This window comes from Cyprinodon tularosa, unplaced genomic scaffold (genome assembly GCF_016077235.1).
Source record: "Cyprinodon tularosa strain WSP-4 unplaced genomic scaffold, ASM1607723v1 ctg801, whole genome shotgun sequence".
NCBI lineage: Eukaryota > Metazoa > Chordata > Actinopteri > Cyprinodontiformes > Cyprinodontidae > Cyprinodon > Cyprinodon tularosa.
The window spans coordinates 364975-382449 of NW_024039565.1; the positions used below are offsets into that span (position 1 = coordinate 364975).

At 42.2% G+C, this 17475-nt stretch overlaps 1 protein-coding gene across 5 annotated transcripts in view; it reads left to right on the forward strand.

The window, feature by feature from the left end:
* Nucleotides 1-17475, forward strand: part of LOC119774231 (alpha-1,6-mannosylglycoprotein 6-beta-N-acetylglucosaminyltransferase B-like) — a 226576-nt gene that overhangs the window by 104147 nt on the left and 104954 nt on the right. For all 5 annotated transcript variants that reach the window (XM_038271639.1, XM_038271640.1, XM_038271642.1 and 2 more), the window contains one exon: nt 5644-5808. In XM_038271639.1, coding sequence (XP_038127567.1) covers nt 5644-5808 — 165 coding nt within the window. The remainder of the gene's footprint in view (nt 1-5643; nt 5809-17475) is intronic.

A 17475-nucleotide genomic window follows, 5' to 3' on the forward strand; every position in this document is an offset into this window, starting at 1 on the left:
AGTTCGGAGACGCCATGGAGAAAGACTTCCATACGGCTTTGAAGCAAGTCTGGTCCACAATCCGGCGTCTGAGGAGGGGAAAGCAGTGCAGTACCCCACACTATTTATAGTAGGGCTGGTGTGCTGCTTTCCTCGACTCGGGACGTCGTATGTCGGAGGGCTGAGTACTTCGAAGACCATGGTCTTGAGCTGGAAAAGGGTAGAGTGCCTTCTCCAGGTTCGGGAGGATGCACTGCCCCTAGTGGAGGAGCTTAAGTATCTTGGGGTCTTGGTAACGAACGAGATGAAGATGGAGCGTGAGATCGATAGGCGGATTGTTGCGGCATCTGCTGTGAAGCGGGCGCTGTACCGGTCTGTTGTGGTGAAGAGAAAGCTGAGCCAAAAAACAAAGCTCTCGATTTACCGGTCAATCTACGTTCCTACCCTCATCTATGGTCATGAGCTTTGGGTCATGACCGAAAGATACAAGTGGCTGAAATGAGTTTTTGCCTTGTATTGCTTGGAAACATGCAAATGGAAACCGATGAATGGGTCGTTTGGTTCCATTGTTAGCCTGTAATATCTGAAACCTGTCTATGATTCTGCATTGACCTGGATGACTGAGAATCATCATAAGCAGATTGAGAGCGAAGTTCTGTGTTAGGAACATAAGGAACAATCAGATCTCTGATATCAGATGGAGCTTGGCCATTTAAGGCTTTATATGTGAGGAGGAGGATTTTAAATTCTATTCTGGATTTAAGATTTAAAGTTGAACTTGATTACTGATATAAATTACCAATTGCTAAAGGGATTTTGCCTTACTAGCCTTTATTTGAAATGAGGTTACAGGAAGCTAAGTGGGGGCACTTAGCTTCCTGGGGGTTGAAATTCTTTTTTTGTGTGTTTTTTAACTTTTTGCAGAACCTTTCCTAACTTTATGCTCTGCAAAACCCTTTTGTGAATTTCCTTTTGCCTTTAATTTCCATCCACATATTCCCTCTGGGGTCTGATGTGATTTCCCTTCTAATCATCATTGGCACCTTAAACGGCCTCTTGAAAGGCTGCAAACTACAATAAAAATTGAGCAACACTAGAAAACAATAAAGATGGAAAAGCTGTGTGTCTGCTGGCTGATGCCCAAATGCTAAATGAGCTAATAGTGTCATCACCCACATGCCCACAGTAGAAATCAAACAGGGTCGAGTTCCTTTCCTTTGAGGATGAGCTGCCTGACCTCTTCAACACACGACTGTTAACTCTCTTCTGAGCTGGTTCATTAATAGAGGCTGTATCATCATTAGCCTCGCACCTTTTCTTTCCTCCACATTAACTTTTAGGTCAAAGACCAGATTAGTTCCATCCTTTTTCACGTCTTTATACACAATCACCAAATGTTAGCTGGTTGCAAGGTCATGTAAAACCATCTCTCTTGTTTGCTTTCACACATTACAGCGATCTCACACCTTTAGAATAAAGGATATTAATGTACACCTTTGCCTTCAGACCTGCCTGCATTCTTCATTTTAAAGAGCAAAGTGATTTTAATGCCTTTAACAGATCCTGGTTCACGTAAAGATGATTTAAGGGTAGATTTGTTGACTAATGCCGGGCATACACTCTACCAGTTTTTGCCCCTTTTCTGGCCGATTCTTCAGTCGGTGAAAATGGTTTCAATCAGAGCAAGTTTCAGCCTCATGGTGCGTCGTGTAGTGTCCAGGAGGTTCTAACAAACGCCTCTCGATCAGGAATCGTAAGGTCAGAAGAAAATCAAACATGTTTGAAATTCAGTCGTCTCTCCTGAGGTGTTGGTGGTTAAATCCTGCTGTTGAAGCAGAGATACGAGCCGATTTACCAGAACCTCCAGCACTGCGCATGAGCAAACAAGGGAATTCCTTTTCTTCATCCAGATTGATGAGTCCAACGTGGTTTTTAGACGTACAGTGCGAGAAAATACATCATGAGCTGTGATCGTTATTTATACCTAAAATTAATACGTTTGCGGTGATTTAATCAATGTAGCGTAAATCAGTAAAACAATAAAAATAATAATTTGCATCGCCATTCTCCCCGCTAAATCAATGGGAACTACTAGACACATCTGCAATCAACAACAATTATTGAAGATTTCCAGAGGACTTCACCATTGAAATTCACCAGAGCTATAGTGAAACTGACAATGCCCACGTGCATGGCAGCTGGATGCTGGAATACATCGGGTAAAAGTGGAAAAAAAGAGTTATTCCACCTTTCTGATTCCTGATCCTCCACGGACGGGTTGGTCGTTGGATCGCCAACTTGAAGAGGGAGGATTTGCCATCGAACTTCTGGCCAGAGAAAAAACCCGTAATATGTAGCCGACATTTGGAAGAAGAATGTTTTCAAGATGACTTGGATAATAGCGCGTTGTGACAAACACCAGATACAGCACTGGGACTCGATCAACAGCCGATACCGCACCGTGACAATGTCACTAACCAGTAGGTGGCAGTAGTGTTCTTTGACAAACATGGATGCCTCCAGTAAAGCACATTCACATGAAAATTACTCTGAATTAAAAACATTTATTTATTAAAAGTATGGAATCATTTCTTTAAGAGGTTTGTATTCTGACTATGACCGAACTTCTCCTTTAAAAGCAAAACAGCAAAAAAGCCTTCTTTTTTTTAGAAATGTTTAAGAAATTGACAAAATTTCCATTGTCAGAAAAAAGTTTTTAAAGATAACTTTTTTATTTTTCCCTACCTTTTGGATTATTTTTACTTATATTTTTTGCATTTTTACGGCACTAGTGGCTCGTTTTCTCGATAGTAGGCTGACAGGAAAGGGGGTATGAGGGAGAGACCTTACATTAATGTAATTTCCCCCTGGGTTTATTAAATTATGTCTGATTCTGATGCGGGAAAGGACCACAGGTCGGATTCAAACCCGGGTCAGCTGCGTCAAGGACTAAGGCCTCCATACATGGGCATGCATGCTAACCACTGCCCCACCTGCAGCGCTTTCCCTACCTTTCGAAAGAAAAATGTTGCTTAAAGAAAGAAAAAAAAATGACCATAAAATTACTTTAAACTACAGCTTTGTTGTTTTTTTTTTGTTTGTTTTCTTTGCAGCTTACTTTAGTACAATTAGCATTTTTTTAAAAGCTATTTTCTCAGAAAATACATTTGTAAAGATTCTTTCTGTTGCCCCTTAGGACTTGTTTTGTTACCTAATGAAGAGTTTGAAATAGCACTTCAGTATAAATTATTTTAATTTCAAATGTTTTTAAATTATTAATAGCATCATAGAAGGGAAAACCTGGTGTCTCCTTATCAGCAGCTGACCTATATAGCCACGTTGCGGATTATAGCCTTCAGGGTATTTGACTGCGCCTTGGGAAAGGTTTGGAGGAGAGAAATCTTAACTGTTATACGGGAGGCTAAGTTAGAAATGCATGAAGCTGCATTGAGAATTTTTTCTCCATATTTCTTAGGAAACTAGAGCTGCCAAGTGAACAAGGTCACATTCTCTCTCAACATAAGGAGACTGTCTTTATCTGGCTGCTGAAATGAGAACCATGCTGCCAAATTGGAACAGAATGCTTATTGAATAAAGATTTACCTTCGAAGTCTATGGTTATAATTTCTCTAGCTGTTTTCCTGGAGGACACAGCAGTTTACGGATAGATGGAGAATGAAACATATTCAGGTTCTGTGAAGCTTCCAGTATTTCTCAGTCATCTTCTGTTTATCCAACGGACTCCTTTCCTGGCCTGATCCTGGATCCTTCCTTCCCTGAGTAAAGCAGACCTCTCCTCTCCAACCTGGACCCACAGAGAACGGTTTTATCGGAAATGGACCAGAAAGCCCTTTACTACAGCTGCACAAAAGCAATAAACCAAAGACATCTTCAGAGCCGGCCGGTCTGCGTCTGGACAGAAAAACTTCAGAAAAAAGCCCCCAGTGGAGGACTTTACACAAGCCTCTATGAAAAAACAAACTGCTGATCTCCAATGGAGGATTTTACACGCTGCCATCGCCACAAACAGTCCTGAGCTATCTCTATAGTTGTGCTGCTATAGGCTTAGACTGCTGGAGGACATAGGGACCCCTTTTTCATCATTCTGCTTCATTCTATCTCTATTCTCCCACTCTGCAGAATCTGTTAGTTCAATCTCTAACGTTCTGCTCTATCTGCTTTTTCTCATAGTAGCTTCATCTGGTCTGTTCCTGTTTGGCTGTGACTCCATCCTGGAGAGAAATATCAGCTGTGCTGCTGCCATCAACACCTTTGTTTCTAGATGTTGGAGCTTGGCCTGTTTTCCACTGTAGTCCTGTTTCTCTGACTGTGACTAACTGGATGTGCTCTCTTAATCCTCTGACATGTCCGGATGTTTCCAATGTTAGTTCACATGATCAACTGACATGCTCAGTTTTGGCGTCATTGATATGCTAAGTAACATGGAGTTTTGTTTTTCCAGAACCACATCTAAAAAAGCAGAAGCAGCGTTTTACAACAATTTTACATTTAAAATAGGAAAACACAATTGCATTGTCTTATTTGAAGTTTATCTAAATATCTTATTTTAAGAGTAAAAATACTAATTCCATTGGCAAACTATCTCATTTACCTACTCAAATTAACGCTAAAACATTTTCACTTATTTATAGATTGTTTTCCAGTGTAGTCCTGTTTCTCTGACTGTGACTAACTGGATGTGCTCTCTTCATCCTCTGACATGGGAGCTGGCTCGGAGCTCGTCTGCCTGGCCGTGTGTTTCCTGGACGGGGCCGCCTGTGGAGCTGGTTGACAGTTGCTGTTTGTATCTATGCTTCTTTTTCTACGTCTGCTTCTGTCTCCTTGAACCCCAGTGGGCCTCAGCAGATGGCCGCTCACACTGAGCCTGGTTCTGCTGGAGGTTTCTTCATGTTCAAAGGGAGTTTTTCCTCTCCACTGTCGCTACAAGCATGCTTAGTGTGAGGGATTGCTGAAGAGTCAATGAGTCGATGCAATCAGCTGGTTTTCCTTAGATAGAAAACTTTGAATCAATCTGACTGGATGATCTGGTGAACTGGAAAGTGACCTGAGATGACATGATGTGAATTGGAGCTATAGAAATAAACTGAATTGAATTAAATTATTCGGGGGTTTTTTGCACCAGTGTCCTTTCTGCAGTCTGTCTGAAAAAGTGTTACAGGTTTTTTTGGAAAGCACAAGACTAAAGACAATTTTTAGCCTTTTAATTAGTGTTTTGAGTCTTTTTGGCTCTTTTTATAGGAAGTTTGCCAGAACAGGAAAAATAAACCAAAGACCTGACTTTTATTTTCTTTAATGAGTGAAGCAAAGATGGCCGTTTATTGTCCTGCAGTAACAGGCTGCAGGAGGGAGCTCACCTTGATGCCGTGGCTCTGAGGAAGGTTAAAACCAGAATAAGGCTGGAGTTTAACTTCCACAGAGACACAGAACATGGAGGATTTATGCAGCCGTGATGTTTTAATAACAGTTTTTGTTCTACATCAGATGATGGACAACTATAATTTAACGAGCTCCTCATTTAATCATTTTTAACTGACACTTATTTTACATCAATAATTGATTCTATCGTTTGAATTGTGTAAATAAAGTGTTGTTAGTATCCTCTTAAAAAAACGTCCTCTGTTTATTTTCTTCTTCGTCTTCCAGGCTGCCTTCCGTACCGACCTCTCTGTTCTGCTGGATCAGGTCGGCGGTGGAAAAGAGTCTCTGAGCTTCATGAAGCGCCGGATCCGACGGCTCGCACCTCAGTGGGCAACGGCCGCCAACCGCCTAGATGTCAAACTCGGGCAACGTTGGAGGGACCAGAAGAGAGTGAGTTTTTAAATGAGAAGGTCACGTACAGCGGGACGGATTACACTGAACACTGTTAGCCATGGGTGTCTACTCCACGCCTGCTGTTCTGTATGTTTTAGATCTATAACCTGAGGGTCTTAGGAGCTAATTCTGCCTGAATTTCCTTATTTTAATTAAAGCAAGTTCAGCTCCCAAACTATAAATTGGAAATACAATTGTTAGTATTTTTGTGACACAAAGGCATTGAGGAATATTTTTCAGGTGGAACCAATATTTTAATGATTTATAGGTGATTATAAAAAGAAAAAATGAAAAATATTTAGCCTCCCCAAATTTATTTAGATTACATTAGAGATTAGATGAGCTTTATTGATCTCACAGCGGAGAATTTCACTCGTCACATATTGGCATAGAAGTCAAAGAAGGTGCAAACAAGGAGGAAAAAGGTGCATTAAGAATAAACAATAAACAATATATATATATATACAGTATATCAAGGTAAATAAGAATTAAGGTGCAGGTGTACCTGTATCGCGCACAATGAAAAACAAAATAAAAATAAGAAATAAAGAAATAAGAGATAATTTCCAAAATAAACTCTGCAAAACACCCATAAAGCCCATTAGAAACTCTGGATGAACCTCAGACTTTATAGATCCACATCTAGACTAGAACTCAAGCTAATCTGGACTGAATAAGATAAAGCATGTTTTTGTTCCACAAAGGTTTTAATGGGCAGGGGGCTGATTTTAGCACAGTGGTGCCAAAAGTGGCCAAATTATGCAAAAATGCATTATTTCCACTCATAAAAAGGAATCTGGTCAGACAAATATGCTGATTTCCATCATTGGAGACCTTCTGCATGAGGCGAAGCCTTTGCTGCTCAGATTTAGTCGTTTAATCATTGAAATTTACCAATAAAATCACCAAACTGGATAGAAAATAAGAATAACAGAGCAGCTTATGGAACGCATGAAGGTTACATCACCTTACATGGTCCCACAATGACCTCTGACCCCTCCTTGGAAAGGTCTGAGCCTCTAGTTTCTAATGATGGCGGCCATTAGGGGGCGGGGCTAACCATGAATAGCTGCTGTTGCATTACTCCCGCAGAGTCACACAAGTCAGGTGGAATTTTAAATCTCATTTGATTTGTTTACACAGCCATAAAACAAGTATTTGTGAAAAATAAATTTGAAACATGCTTTAGAAATTTTAAAGCCTCATTTGAAAGGCGTGTGGATGAAACACCATGTGACTCTGTTTGGGCCTTTTCTATAAATAGATAAACATGAGCTGGTGTCGGTTGGGCCCGGTGCCGGGGCCGCTGCGATTACGGGATTAATTCAGCACCTTGTTTCCATGGATGGCTGATTAACAGATTTTGCTGGACAGTAATAATCTGAATCAGGGAAAAAATACTGAAACATGTAGAACTCTGAGGACATGTCTGCCAATCAACACAGAACATTAAAATGCATTTCAATTTAATTCAGTTTATTTCTATAGCTCCAATTCACATCATGTCATCTCAGGTCACTTTCCAGAGACGATTCAACCAGATTTTCCAGTCAGATCGACACACTATGACTGTGGCGCTATCTTCTTTAATCATACGACAGGTTGATATACAATTCCTGCTACATGACATGACATCATCATCAGAAATGAGATCATTTAACTGGTGTAAAAACCTAACAAGTTACCTTGTATTGATTTACTTTAATCACAGCTACTACCAGAGATGGGAAGTAACAAAGTACAAATACTTCGTCACTGTATTTTTCTGATATTTTTACTTTACTTTACTACTTATTTTTACGGCGACTTTTTACTTCTACTCCTTACATTTTTACACAAATATCTGTACTTTCTATCCTTACATTTTAAAGAATTGTCTCGTTACTTTAGTTTTGAATCATTTCAATGGAGTTACCGTTATTATTTTTCACGTCATCAATACCAAATTCAATCTAATTGGATGGGAATCTACGTTGCATTTGACGCACCGCTACAAGATGAATGGACAGATTCGGCGGTATTCATTGGCGGCAAATCATTGCAGCTTGGTGGCGGTGGCGTTAGCATAGTAGCATGGACGACGAGATGATTGAAAATGAACACAACGGGGATCTAGTCCTATTGGCAGACATCCATTTAAAATGTAGGCAACGGCATGAAAAAAGTGGTTTCTACTTTTACTTTTATACTTTAAGTAAATTTACAAGCCTGTACTTTGTTACTTTTACTTGAGTAAAGAGGTTTAATCAGTACTTCCACTTTTACCAGATTATTTTTTAACACAAGTATCTGTACTTTTACTCAAGTACGGAAAGTGAGTACTTTTGCCATCTCTGGCTACCAAATGTTTCCATAAAACCAGACTGCAGCTTCTAGAAGGATTTTGGACATTTCAATTCAGTTTATTTCTATAGCTCCAATTCATATCATGTCATCTCAGGTCACTTTCCAGTTCACCAGATCATCAAGTTTTCTATCTAAGGAAAACCAGGCACCACTGTGCTAAAATCAGCAAACTGCTTAATAAAACCTTTGTGGAACAAACATGCTTTATCTTATTCAGTCCAGATTAGCTTGAGTTCTAGTCTAGATGTGGATCTATAAAGTCTGAGGTTCATCCAGAGTTTCTAATGGGCTTTATGGGGTTTTAAAGTGTTTATTTTAGAGGCAAGGCTAAATATTTTTCTTTTTTTTTTGTTTGTATAATCACCTATAAATCAGAAATAGTGACATTTAAAATAGTGTTTCCACCTGAAAAATATTCCTCAATGCTTTTCTGTCACACAAATGCAAACAATTGTATTTCCAATTTATACTTTGGGAGCTGAACTTACTAGAATTAGCTCCTAAGATCCTCTGGGCTTAATGGGTTAAAGGTTATGTTGCTGTTGAACTGATATCCTCTGCAGTATCTGACTGTGAAACTGATTTTATTCGGCTCTCTGTGTTGAATGGAGCTGTCTTCTACATTCTGGTAGCTATTTATGCCAAAGACACAAAGTGAGAGTAAAAGGTACAGTCAGCGTGAGAATGAATCAGAGAAGAATGGGAAGGCGGCGGCAGGTAGGATGATGATGAATGACTTGGATCATGGCGTGGCACAGTCAAGCATGTTCCAGAGCTACAGGGAGAAGAATGAGACATGAAAGGCTGCAGAGCCGAGGGATGGATGGGGCTGTGGAGTATGGATTATGAGAGGATTGATGAGGGACTCGTATGGCGCTTCGATGAGAAAAAAGCTATTCCAGGGAGACTTTGGGACTCTAGATTTGAGAGAAGGTTTAAAATATATAGTAAAAGAAGAAATGTAGCATCTTACTGGTTGCTCACTGCTGCAAAGCTCAGGGGAAAAAAACTCCTAATATTTTAGTAGAGGCGTTACTGATGACTTAATAAATGCAAGAAGGCAGAATGAGCTCAAAGCCTGCTGCTCCTCTATCAAATATTTCCCTCTGCCCCCTTTCTAGAATAAGTCTACGAGGTTGGAACGGCCCTCAGTCAGCGTGATGGATGTTCTGCTGTGTGGGGGCTGCAGTGAGAGGATTTATTCCCCTGAACACGGCTTCTTGGATTCAGCCTCCTATATGTGCTAAAGTGCTGCTTGTACGTTCATATCCACACATCTGTTGATCCGTGTAATGCTGCCTCACCCAACGGAGATTTACATTTCAGTAACGTCTTTCAACACAGCATTTAGACATCTGAAGAAATGAAAGGAATGAAAACAAGACTTAACATCTATAACTCTTCAAAGGGTTGGGGGGGGGGCGTTCCCATGACTGGCCAGGATGCCAAAATAACACCTACAACTTATTAAGGAGGTTTAAAAAGAACCAATAGAAACACACAGACTGCTGCAGGCCTCAGTTAAGGAAACTGTTCATGATTCAACAATGAAAAAGAGGCGGGATTAGAATGACATCACTGGACAGAACACTTAGACTGACAGTTCACCAGATCATCCAGTCAGATTGATCCAAAGTTTTCTATCTAAGGAAAACCAGCTGATTGCATCGACTCATTGACTCTTCAGCAATCCCTCACACTAAGCATGCTTGTAGCGACAGTGGGGAGGAAAAACTCCCTTTGAACAGGAAGAAACCTCCAGCAGAACCAGGCTCAGTGTGAGCGGCCATCTGCTGAGGCCCACTGGGGTTCAAGGAGACAGAAGCAGACATAGAAAAAGAAGCATAGATACAAAAGGCAACTGTCAACCAGCTCCACAGGCGGCCCCGTCCAGGAAACACACAGCCAGGCAGACGAGCTCCGAGCCAGCTCCCATGTCAGAGGATGAAGAGAGCACATCCAGTTAGTCACAGTCAGAGAAACAGGACTACACTGGAAAACAGGCCAAGCTCCAACATCTAGAAACAAATGTGTTGATGGCAGCAGCACAGCTGATATTTCTCTCCAGGATGGAGTCACAGCCAAACAGGAACAGACCAGATGAAGCTACTATGAGAAAAAGCAGAGAGAGCAGAACGTTAGAGATTGAACTAACAGATTCTGCAGAGTGGGAGAATAGAGATAGAATGAAGCAGAATGATGAAAAAGGGGTCCCTATGTCCTCCAGCAGATCCTATAGCAGCAGAACTATAGAGATAGATCAGGATAACCTGAGCCACTCTAACTAGAAGCTTTATCAAAAAGGAAAGTTTTAAGCCTAGCCTTAAAGTAGACAGGGTGTCTGCCTCACGGACTAAAACTGGTAGTTGGTTCCACAGGAGAGGAGCCTGATAACTAAAAGATCTGCCTCCCATTCTACTTTTAGAAATTCTAGGAACCACTAGTAAACCTGCAGATTGAGAGCGAAGTGCTCTGTTAGGAACATAAGGAACAATCAGATCTCTGATATAAGATGGAGCTTGGCCATTTAAGGCTTTATATGTGAGAAGGAGGATTTTAAATTCTATTCTGGATTTAACAGGAAGCCAATGAAGAGAAGCCAGGATAGGAGAGATATGATCTCTCTTTTTCATTTTCATCAGAACTCTGGCTGCAGCATTTTGGATCAGCTGAAGGCTTTTAACTACAGTTTGTGGACTTCCTGATAGTAAAGAATTACAATAGTCCAGCCTTGAAGTAACAAATGCATGGACTAGTTTCTCAGCATCACCCCTGGACAGGAGATTGCTCATTTTTGCAATATTCCTCAGATGAAAGAAGGAAATTCTAGAAACCTCTTTGATCTGGGATTTAAATGACAGGTCCTGATCAAACAGTCCTTCTACTGAGCCAGTTTGGTGGCCTGAATGGAGCCCATGGAAAATGTCTCCTTCAGTTCAGGGCCTCTTCGTTCTGCTTGAATCTGCGTTCTTTGTTATTCCAGCGGGGCTTTGTTGACTCTGCTCTTTGTTTGATTTTCCCTTCGATTCTAAAGCAGAGTGTTTATTCAGAGGGAAAATTAATTAGGGAAACAGAGAAGCAAGAAGAAGAGAAGATGGAGGTGAGAGGAATCCAAGCATGTCAACTATGTGTACTTCAGATTGGCTCAAAGTACCTGATGGCTAAAAAGGTTTAAATTGCTGTAAATACATGAGAACAGATTTTTAAAACTGTTTTTTTACACCTATATTTTAATAGGCAGCAAATATATAAATATCTTTCTATGGTGATTGTCGCTCCAGTTGGATTTAGTTGTTATGTCCTTGATCATCCTTTCATTCCACCATTTTTGGACTTGATGCTCTTTTTCGGTTCATTTTGTGTCGAAGCGTTTCCTCCTTTCCCTCCGGGACTTTTCTTTTTTTTCTTCTCTTCTCTGCCAACAGTCCTTTGTTCACTAACGATCACAGTTTGCCCTTTGAATGTCTGCAGCTCCCTGGCCCCCGACCCGCACATTCCTCTGTTTACACAGTTGATGTTTTTCTGTTTGTTCCACTTTTCTTGATGTTTCTCTGATGGCCAAACCACCCGCGTGAAACCTCATGAATGTTTGTCTCTTCCTGCTTCTTGGTTGAATGCATTTCTCCTGCTTCTCTCCTGCAGTAGAGTGTCACAGTGAGCTTGTCGCACATATTTTGATCTTTTGCCCATTATTGAAGCGTGTTCTGCTCTATGTTATTCCACGCCACAACGCCAGGGGCCAATCAGGAACTAGCTGTGGGACTAGAAACGGCCAAGGCGGTGAGGAAGTGGGCGCAAGTCTGTACGACAACGGAGGGACATGAGGGCCAAAAAGAGCGGAGATCCAGGTGGATAAAGGGTCTCAGCGTTGTCACGCACCTCGCTCTGCTAGCTGCTCCATCTTCACCAGTCGTTTTCTACAATGGCGGTCAGACAAACAGAACAAGCCGGTAAGGAACCAAACAGGAAATACGCATAGAGTAGAGCTGGTCCTTGGCTGGTCCCTTGGCTGGTCCTTGGTCGGTCCTTGGCTGGTCCCTTGGCTGGTCCTTGGCTGGTCCTTGGCTGGTCCCTTGGCTGGTCCTTGGCTGGTCCTTGGTTGGTCCCTTGGCTGGTCCCTTGGCTGGTCCTTGGCTGGTCCTTGGCTGGTCCTTGGCTGGTCCCTTGGCTGGTCCTTGGCTGGTCCCTTGGCTGGTCCTTGGCTGGTCCCTTGGCTGGTCCTTGGCTGGTCCTTGGCTGGTCCTTGGCTGGTCCTTGGCTGGTCCTTGGCTGGTCCTTGGTTGGTCCCTTGGCTGGTCCTTGGCTGGTCCTTGGCTGGTCCTTGGCTGGTCCTTGGCTGGTCCCTTGGCTGGTCCTTGGCTGGTCCCTTGGCTGGTCCTTGGCTGGTCCCTTGGCTGGTCCTTGGCTGGTCCCTTGGCTGGTCCTTGGCTGGTCCTTGGCTGGTCCTTGGCTGGTCCCTTGGCTGGTCCTTGGCTGTTTCTTGGCTGGTCCTTGGCTGGTCCCTTGGCTGGTCCTTGGCTGTTTCTTGGCTGGTCCCTTGGCTGGTCCTTGGCTGGTCTTTGGCTGTTTCTTGGCTGGTCCCTTGGCTGGTCCTTGGCTGTTTCTTGGCTGGTCCTTTGCTGGTCCCTTGGCTGTTTCTTGGCTAGTCTTTGGCTGGTCCTTGGCTGTTTCTTGGCTGGTCCTTGGCTGGTCCCTTGGCTGTTTCTTGGCTGGTCCTTGGCTGGTCCTTGGCTGGTCTTTGGCTGTTTCTTGGCTGGTCCCTTGGCTGGTCCTTGGCTGTTTCTTGGCTGGTCCTTGGCTGGTCCCTTGGCTGTTTCTTGGCTAGTCTTTGGCTGGTCCTTGGCTGTTTCTTGACTGGTCTTTGGCTGGTCCTTGGCTGGTCCTTGGCTGGTCCCTTGGCTGGTCCTTGGCTGGTCTTTGGCTGGTCCCTTGGCTGGTCCTTGGCTGGTCCTTGGCTGGTCCCTTGGCTGGTTCTTCGGCTGGTCCCTTGGCTGGTCCCTTGGCTGGTCCCTTGGCTGGTCCCTTTGCTGGTTCTTCGGCTGGTCCCTTGGCTGGTCCCTGGCTGGTCCCTGGCTGGTCCCTGGCTGGTCTCTGGCTGGTCCCTGGCTGGTCCCTGGCTGGTCCCTGGCTGGTAATTGGCTGTTCCCTGGCTGGTCCTTGGCTGGGCCCTTGCTGGTCTTTGGCTAGTCTTTGGCTGGTCCCTGGCTGGTCCTTGGCTGGTCCTTGGCTGGTCCCTGGCTGGTGTTTGGCTGCTCCCTGGCTGGTCCTTGGCTGGTTTTAAACATCAATCTTTGAAATAAAATATTCTTTCTTTGATGATTTGTGGACATTAAGATGTAAAGAGAAGCGCCATCTCCTGGTCAGACGCTGTAATTTAGTGAACGTGGAGTAGAGTAAAAAAATATTAACGCCCAGGAGAAGGCCAGTGGCTGGAAGTTGGAGGGGCTTTTTTGCTGGGAGTTGCAGGGAAGTGTGCTGCCATTCAGCTGGCATTTTACTGGGTGGGGCCTTTTTGAATGGCTGCTGCTGTACTTTGAATCACAGCTTTCAGCAGAAACTGAAACTGATTGCACCTTTCCTAATCAAAATAGGGCAGCAAATGTGAAGATTATCGACTTAATATTATATTAGAAATTAAAGCCTTTCTAAAACAGATTCAAGTCTGCTTTGAGCATTCGTTATTATTATTTGGTGACAATCCGTTTACATAGGAGGCAAAGAATAAACATCTAGGTTGGCAATATAAGCTAATATATCCCTAAATATTCTGCTCTAGGCTTCGCTCAGCACCACCAGATGGGATTTGGATCTCAGCTGAAGTTTTTCCTTTTCTTTTCCCGCCTCAGTAATACACTAAAGCTTGTTTGAAGTGGAACCAGAAGCTGGTCACTGCGACACTGGTACCTGGAATGGCATGAAGCTTCAAAGAAGCAGACATATTTTTATATCAGTGTTTTACATTCTGGCACAGGTATGCGTGCCCCCAGAGGAAGGATAACAGGGATGTAAATGCTAAATATGCTGAGTTGCATGCAGGGGCTTATATTGCTTTTATTTAATGCATAACTGTATTGTTCTGCTTTAGACTTGAACAGCTAAACATTCTACTAGTTTTCAGCTGGGACTCCTTTGAAATATATAGGTCAGTCAGAGACATGCTGTGCTCCAGTAATATTAAAAAACATTTTTATCTTTAATAATGAATATGGCACACTTAACCAACTTAAATCATAAAGGCAGAGGAAATTCAAATGATTTCTTATATCACCAAGCCCTGAGGGTTTCACAAGCAATGTCAGCCTAAATAGCTCCCCAATTATGTTTGCACAACATCCAATCTCTGTGGTAAATAAAGTTAAAAGAAACACTCCAAACACAAAATCCCAGAACATTTCAAACCAAACTAGACCCTTAAACTGAGACTAGTTCATCCTAGATCCTCCAGACTAAATCTGAGGGTTTGTTAAATGCAGCGACTGAGTTAATTCCTTCCCGCTATCATCGCAACCCCAACCCCTTTACAGACCCGTTCATCCGTTTCTATTTGCATGTTTTCTAAACTAAAACCAGGCTTTGTTGGGCTGCTGGATAAAACCTGGAACTAAACGCTATTTCTGACATTTTGGATTGAAAAATCTTCCTGGATGGAAGAGAAACGTCTTCAAACTTGGAAACAAAGTCCAGAGGATTGATTTTAACTTTTTTGAAACAAGTAAAAAGAAGACAGAAATGTTATTATTCCATTGGATGCACTGTCATTGCTGTTTCTCTGTCTGATATATTTGTGTTTAAAGAAGAAAATATCCAATTTTTCTAGCTTTGCCTTAGGTTTTTTTACAAATTAACTGTAAAAACGCCTACCAAAAATCATTTTAAAAACAAAGAACACACATCACATTCATATGCCTGTCATGTTAATGGAAAGTACTTATAAATTACTCACTGGTAGATCAATAAGATGGATCAACATAAGATTTATTTCTTAATCAATAACTTTGATCCCTTGTCCTAAAACTATTCTTTCTGGAAGAATCCAGTATGTTGGAGACTTGACTGTTTTTAAAGGACAAGGGAAGGAAAATTCAAACTTCTGAAAGTTCTTTAAATCTGAAATTATTGACCTCAAGACTCTTTGTTGCAATTCTGCGACAGTGAGCGTAGGTCTTTTTGTTACTTCTCTTACCATCTTCCTCACTCTGCGTTGCGGCAAGATAAACTTGCGACCTCTTCCAGCCGTGTTTGTCACTGTTCCAGTTGTTTTAAACTTCTTAATGATTCCTCTGACTGTAGATAAAGGCAAGTTAAGGCAAGTGGCTATTTTCTTGTAACCATTGCCTGACTTATGAAGGTCGACGTACACCTGCCTTACTTGAATTGTGTGTTCTCTAGTCTTTGCCATGCTGACTAATTGGTAAGAGAATTAGGCCTCTGCGTCACGTCATATTTATACCCCAGGGAAACAGGAAGTCATGAATTACTAATTAAAAGTTCCTAGATACCCTGACCAACTTTAGCAACTACAGAAAAATACATTTAAAGGAAACCAATTACATTTTTAAGTGAATTGTTAGGGGTGCCAATAAATGTGGGACACATTATTTCATGTGTTTTATTTTCTAAATGTGTGATTTTATTTTTACCAATAAAGTAATTTTCTTAAATAAAAGGTTGGATTTTTCTCTTTTTTTGCATTTGGCTTCTTTGTTGTTTAAATTTTTTTAAGTCCTCGACCAAATCTTAAACAGGAGTGCGAATAATTGCGGAGGGCGCTGTATCACCACCTAGAGACAGGTTTATAACTTAAAAGCATGATTTAGTACATTTCCAGAAGATTTGTAGCCAGTCTATGACAGTAATGCCCACATGATAAAAACATATTTCATTTCTTGGATCACAGACAATGACTGTTTTTTAGACGCGATTGTATAGATACAAATGCGTTAAGGCTGCAGAAATGTTGCATATTAATGCTGTATTACATCACCTCTATGTCTGGCTGTTTGTAAGATTAATGCCAATGTCTGTTGTAGTGTTTTTAACTCAGTTTCTTCGTAGTGTAATTGTGGTTTATTCCTGCAGCAGTAATGCTGACTCAGATTCAAATCTACAGAGAAACCGAACACAGTCATGCCTGAAGTTTTAGTCAGCTGCAGTGACTCTTCTGTCTTCTGGCCTTAATTTGAAGAGTTATACCCAGAATATGGCATCAAAAGTCAGGATCAGACCAGACAAGATGGATGGATGGATGGATGATGGATGGATGGATGGATGGATGATAGATGGATGGATGGATGGATGGATGGATGGATGGATGGATGGATGATGGATGGATGGATGGATGGATGATAGATGGATGGATGGATGGATGATGGATGGATGATGGATGGACGGATGGATGATGGATGGATGGATGATGGATGGATGATGGATGGATGGATGATGGATGGATGGATGGATGATGGATGGATGGATAGATGGATGGATGGATGATGGATGGATGGATGGATGGATGATGGATGGATGGATGATAGATGGATGGATGGATGGATAGATGATGGATGGATGATGGATGGACGGATGGATGATGGATGGATGATGGATGGATGGATGATGGATGGATGGATGATAGATGGATGGATGATGGATGGATGGATGGATGATGGATGGATGATGGATGGATAGATGGATGGATGGATGATGGATGGATGGATTGATGATAGATGGATGGATGGATGGATGGATGGATGATGGATGGACGGATGGATGATGGATGGACGGATGGATGATGGATGGATGGATGGATGGATGATGGATGGATGGATGGATAGATGGATGGATGGATGATGGATGGATGGATGGATGGATGATGGATGGATGGATGATGGATGGATGGATGGATGATGGATGGATGGATGGATGGATGATGGATGGATGGATGATAGATGGATGGATGGATGATGGATGGATGGATGATGGATGGATGGATGATGGATGGATGGATGGATGATGGATGGATGGATGGATGGATGGATGGATGGATGGATGGATGTATGGATGATGGATGGATGGATGATGGATGGATGGATGGATGGATGATGGATGGATGGATGATGGATGGATGGATGGATGGATGATGGATGGATGGATGATGGATGGATGGATGATGGATGGATGGATGATGGATGGATGAATGGATGGATGATGGATGGATGGATAGATGGATGGATGGATGGATGATGGATGGATGGATGGATGGATGATGGATGGATGGATGATGGATGGATGGATGGATGATGGATGGATGATGGATGGACGGAT